Raw genomic sequence first — 6,000 nt, 5'->3', positions numbered from 1 at the left:
TGGAAATTCATGTCCCCTGCATGCCCCCGCTCTTTCTAAGGAGGCCTGGGCTGGAAGGATGCAGTATCTGTGGGAGCACTGGGAGGAAGGTACGCACTATGAGGAAGTCGAAGAAGCCTTCCGTTCCCTACTGGAGCAGGAGAGGAGCAGAAGGCTGCATCCCATGAGCATCTGCCCTCTTCCAAGACGAAGTCCAGTTGAACTGGGCTTGGTTTTTTTGTTTGTTTAAAGCTGCTTTAATATTTTGAGGCGAAGGATTGTTTTATTTGGAGGTCGCTTACTTGGGTGGGTTTTTTTTTTGTTATAGGTGTCTTGAACACAAAGTTATAGTTTAAAAATGGCTGTAGGAGTATTTTTAGTGATTGACGGGAGGGTCAATGTACATGCGCATCTTTAGCATTTTAGAATCCTTCTATCCCTACTCTGTCAATTAAGAAAACACACCAAAATTTGTGAACTTTCTGGCCTGCCCACTGGACATAGCCTATGCTCCAATTTTTTGTCCCATACCAGGCTATGCTTCAACAGTTCAGCATTGGAATGTATCACAGTGAGGCAATAGAAACCACTGAGGATGGAGAGAGCGAGGATGATCTTTTTAACAATGTAAGTACACGCAATTATTTTAATATTTTTATGGGTAACAATGTATGCAGCAAAACTAGAACTACTAAAAGAAAATGGCATTTGTATAAACATCCCCACTCCCCTCCCCCTGAAATGAAGTTTGTAAGGTTAGTCCTTACAAAAAGAAAGGCTTTGGCTAACCTCCCCTATGCCTTGTCTCATACCATAAAGCCCGGGGTCTATCAGTGAAAGGCAACAACTGTAAAACCCATCAAAGGAATGAGCCTAATCCATGGCGCTCGCCCTCTGGCAAACAGCTTAGTTCAACTCAAACCCTGATCAGAGCTGCAGGTGCCCCGTCCCCCTTGCAAACGTGTGGGGCTGAGTGCCAGCCAGGCCCCTGCAGAAGAAGGGGATGGGCCCCACCTCTGCTCACATCCATCCGCCTCCCCTCGGGAGGGTCCTTCATCTGCGCCACCCCTGTGCATCAGGGCACTTGGGCCCTGCCAGTCTGTGGCTGGGCCTTAAATCGGCCTCGATTGAGGCAACAGCCCTTGGCCCTGGCCCCCAGTGAGTGAGCCTGGCTCCCCCTCGGGTGCTGGGTTCCGCCCCCTAGCGTGAATGAGCCGGAGAAGAGGAATCCTAGCTCCGCCCCTTACGGCTGGGGGCGGGGCGGCTCCTCCCCCGAGCGCTCAGTGACGTAGGGGCCCTGTGGGCGAAGGGGCCGGTTGCGTCAGGACGTGCAGCCGCGGCGCGGGCCGGGCCGGGGCCGTTGGTCTCCATGGAGCGGAAGCTGGCGCAGTTCCGAGCCGCGCGCCGCGCCCCCCAACCCACAGCGGCCCCGGCAAAGGCGGTGGCGGCTCCAGCTAGCGAGCAGCGAGCAGGGCCGGAGGCCGCCCTCGGCCCGCGGGACCGCCCCGCCCAGGTGAGTGGGGGGAGGGGGTTCGGGCCCAGCCTTGCCCGGCCCCGCGCCCAGCCTTGCCCGGCCCCGCGCCCAGCCTTGCCCGGCCCCGCGCCGCCCTTCGCGGGGTGGCGCCGGGACCCCAGCGCTGCTGCCGGTACCACGTGCCGTGGCTCGTGCTCCTGGGGACCTCCAGCGGGGTGACCCTTGACCCCCGTACCCGCCGCCGGTCCGAGGCGGGCGGTGTCTGGGAGGCCGGCGGGGGCGGGGTTCCGGAGGAGCGGGGCAGCCCGGCGCAGGGCCCCTCCCCCACACACCCCGCCTGCTCTTGCCCCTCAGGAAGCGGCGCGCAGGCCGGGACCCCCGCGGGACGTGGCTGCTGGAGCCGCCGCCCCGTGGGGCGCCCGGGCGCTCCTGGCCCACACGGCGCTGCTGAAGTTCCTGCTGTGGCTGGTGCTGCTGGGGCTGGCCGCGGAGCTGCAGTTCGGGCTGCCCTGCTTCGTCCTGTCGCTGTTCTACTGGCTCTACGCCGGCACGCGCGGCCCCGGCGAGAGGCGGCCGGGGGAGAGAAGCGCCTATTCCGTCTTCAACCCGGGCTGCCAGGCCATCCAGGGCACGCTCACCGCGGAGCAGCTGGAGCGAGAGTTACACTACGGACCCGCGGCCGGGAGGTAGCGGCTGGCGCCAGGGACCTGGGGGCGCAGCCTGCCTCGCAGTAGCTGTGGGCGCGCCTCCCGCTCCGGGAGCTGGCGCTGCCTCAGGCTGCTTTGCCTGCGCTTCCCCTGTCCTGCCCCTGCTCGCTGCCCTGCCTTAGGCGCACTCCTCAAGCCAGGTGTGAACTGTATCCTCCTGGCACTTCAAAACCAACAGTTCTTCATGGACTGAGCGCATTCGAGTCTATGGGACAGTGCAGGGAACATGGACTATAATCCAGTTACTTCTGTGTTGTGGGGAAAGCTGAAGATCAAGAGGAAGCTGCAGGCATGTCGTATGGGCACCTGGCTGCAACAGCAAAGCAAATTCCCCAGGAAAAATGCTGAGTGGTATATATATATTGGGGAAAAATTCCAGATTACAGGACTGCAGAGTCCCCAGGGCCCTGATTGTAATGAATAGGGTATTTTACACCTCTGAGCTACATTCAGTTTATGGTTTCAAGGTTCTTTCTGCCAAAACCAAATCTGTTTTTTAAATTAAATTTGAAATTTGGGAACGCAGTTTTGCAGCAAGGGGTAAGTTTAGCTGCTGGAGAATCTTATTTAGCTCTAGTGAGGCTTTTAATAGTATGATTAATAACTGTTTTTCCTCGCCCTTATCACTGTAATTGCATTTCGGCAGGCTGCTAGTCCTGCCATTTATAAAGAGATGATTGTGATAAATGAGGCAGAGAACTGGAGATGGTGAGGGAAAGTCAGCTGACTTGGAATCCATAATTTTCTCATAATATTCCTAATTATGCAGATTAAGGAATAAACTCTTCAACAGAAGAGGTATTGAGCCCAGCACCCCACTGGTCCAGTAAACTCCTTTATAATGCTGCATGGAGGATGGGTTATAGTCTGCACTCAGCCAAGTTAAGTTTACAGCCTGTAATGTAAGGTTTGATTTTCCATCTTCTTACTTAATCCTTATGGGAATGTGATTTATTGTAAAATAATTATCCTGCTTTAGAATCCTGTCCAAGAGTTATTCCAGTTTCAAGGTAAAATGTAGGCTTCAGGAGATGAAAAATAATCATTAGAGCTTCAAACTCTGCCAAGACTGCCTACTTAATGAGCAGTGATCTCTTTATAGTTATTGAGCTGTTCACAGCTGTAGATAGGTGAGCTCTAATACAGGAAAAAATACAGTGCTATTTTGTCCTGGTTATTGAATATGTATAATTAACTCCTATTCCAAGAAACCATTTTGGTTTCTGGCTGGACAGACAACTTTTATCATCATTGGGTATTCAACTTGAATTGTTGGAGGTTCTTGCCTCTGGCAGATGCTATACTTTAAACTGTGAGAGGTTTCTCTAGTACAAGTCTCCATGGAAGGGTTTACTCCGCTAACCTGTGCCATGGCTTTTCAATACTGACTAATGTTAGTAGGTTTTCCTCAAATGTATTGTATCATGATGGGATCATACCCATAAAAAAAAATCAAATGTTTTTAGTGTGATTGTAATTTATTCCCTTTGTGTAATGATGATATATAAATGACACTTTGCAGTCCAAGTTACCAGCATGAAGTGGGAAGGGAATAGATAGAGGAGAAGTGCTTCAGATAGTGAGATGCTCTTACTGACTTAATCAAAGTGAAAGGACAATATTAGTAAGGATATCAATCATACTTGATCTACTGAGGATCTTTATGCAGCTCTCCAGCTACTGCTTAGCCTTCTAGCTTCAGATGGTTTGCTTTGATAATTAAAGACTGAGGTACCACTAAAATTTCATGCAAATCTAATCAGTCTCTTAGAAAGAATTAAACACATACCCAGTAAAACATCTTTTCTGATTTGGACAGTCATCTGTTCAAAACACTAATTTAGATGCCCAGTCTGATTCTAGTGGGGGTCCTACTGTTCACCAGGTATTCTAAGGGAGTAGCTGTTGCTATGAGGGTGATCAAGAAAGTTGCTAACACTACAGAAGTAGAAGATGGTTTTTAGGCAGACTGCTTGAGGACAAACTCTCCGTTTCTTTGAGTGAATCATAACTTGTCACTTAAGTCTCCTTGAAAATATTCCACCAAGAACTGTAAAAAGTAGCCAGAAGAAACAAACCACACCAGTAACAACAGATTTATGTGTCAAGGGAATTACATTCCAAGGAGAAATAAGGAAACTACACATCCATTTAATGGGTACAGGGGGCATATATGGTCTACATATACATCTTCTATAGCTGCCTGTTTGTTTTTACATGCAAAGAAATCACATTCAAATACATATTAACATTTAAACATTCATGAAAGAGTACATACTCTTTGTAGCAGCAAAAATAGGCAAAGTTTTCACTCACTAAAATTACTATGTGTGCATTTAAAGTCTGGCTCCAAACACTTTGAAATAAATTATCACAGTGAGTGAGCATGTTGCTACAAGGCACAAAAATACACATTCACAAATGCAGGTTAAAAAGATACTGCAAATTCTGAAGCATAGTTAGCAGTCAGACAGCAAAGGATTTATTGAAGATGCTGATCAAATGTGTGAAAACTGTCTTCTAGGCCCTGTGTGAAAAATGTTTATTTTTTCCAAAGGCAGGATTGAATAAATTAGCCTAAATATTTTGACATAGTGGGTCACTGAGAACCAGGATTTTTTTTATCGTAATTTGTTTTACCAGCAGCTTCTCACAAAACTAACTTCATGTATCTGACCGCAGTGATTTTTTTTTTCTCTGAAAGATAATCTGCACAAGAGGTGAAGGATAGAGAACTTGTATTTTTCTTTACTACTTTATGGCAAATAAGAGGATGCTTGAAAGTTTCCTCCAAAATTAATTTTTCTTGTTTGTGTTTTACCATAAAAGTATTAGGCATGCTTTCTGGTATTCCTGGGGTTTTTGGAGTGCTCCCTTTAATGGCAACAGGAAGAGAAGTGTCTGTGATACTTTCAACCCTTAATTGATGAAGCACATTTCTTCCAACTGTCTGTCATCCTTTTGCGCTAAACACAAATCTCTGCATGCTTGTAATCACTTTCACCCATCTCTTGACCCTTTCCAGTTTTGCTATGTATTTTTCAAGGCAGCTGACCAGCTCTTGAATTAGATCATGGTATTATAACATTTTTTACTACAATTGTTCTACCTACTCTGTAAATGTCCCAACTTTTTTTTTTAAATGGCTTCTGTACAATGTGCTCAAGTCTTCATTGAGCTGTCCATAATAATAGCCAAGTTTTATCATGAGACATAACAAGTTAAATTAGAACCCAGCCATGGCTGAGAGTAGGTAAATTATCCCTTTGACAAATGCAAGATACTGCACAGCTGATCATGAATTTTACCTATTGTGATGCTGCCCATTCACTGGTATCCTACAGCTTTGGCCTTCATGTCAATCTGTTCCTGTTTATCGAAGCACTTAAGCAAGCACTTTGTTGAACCAGAGCCTTTGTTAGGTCTCTAAGGTTCCTCACAGGGCTTTTAGAGTGGGTGATGAAAATAAGGCACGGTGGGCCTTCCATATGAGGAGAGATTCAAAACTAAACAATCCCCCACTTTTCAGAGAATTAAAATAAGAGGGGACATGACAGAGGTATACAGTAAGTAGAGTGGGTGCTTCCATTTACCCTTTCAATACAAGAGCAGTAACACAGAAAAGCAACAAATTTAAAACGGATAGTGAATAATTAATTTCTGACACTGATGCTCACAAGATACTATTGAGCTTTTATAGGAATAACCAATTACATTGGATAAGATTTTAAAAAAAGGTTTATATATCCTATTACCACATGATGTAAGCTAATAACTATACCTTTGTGAATCTAGCCCTTCCTAATTTCTTTCACATAGGTAAGTGCCTAAATGGGAGAC

At 46.9% G+C, this 6,000-nt stretch overlaps 1 protein-coding gene across 1 annotated transcript; it reads left to right on the top strand.

Annotated features, from left to right (window-relative positions):
* Positions 1-1,279: 1,279 nt before the first annotated feature.
* Positions 1,280-3,621, top strand: SAYSD1 (SAYSVFN motif domain containing 1). Its single transcript, XM_073338558.2, has 2 exons — positions 1,280-1,492; positions 1,808-3,621. Exons 1-2 carry the CDS (start codon positions 1,349-1,351, stop codon positions 2,141-2,143), a joined length of 480 nt encoding a protein of 159 aa, XP_073194659.2. The 5' UTR covers positions 1,280-1,348; the 3' UTR covers positions 2,144-3,621.
* The last annotated feature ends 2,379 nt before the right edge of the window (positions 3,622-6,000 follow it).

Source organism: Lepidochelys kempii, chromosome 3, assembly GCF_965140285.1.
Source record: "Lepidochelys kempii isolate rLepKem1 chromosome 3, rLepKem1.hap1, whole genome shotgun sequence".
Lineage (NCBI taxonomy): Eukaryota > Metazoa > Chordata > Testudines > Cheloniidae > Lepidochelys > Lepidochelys kempii.
This window is presented reverse-complemented; position numbering and strand designations above follow the sequence as displayed.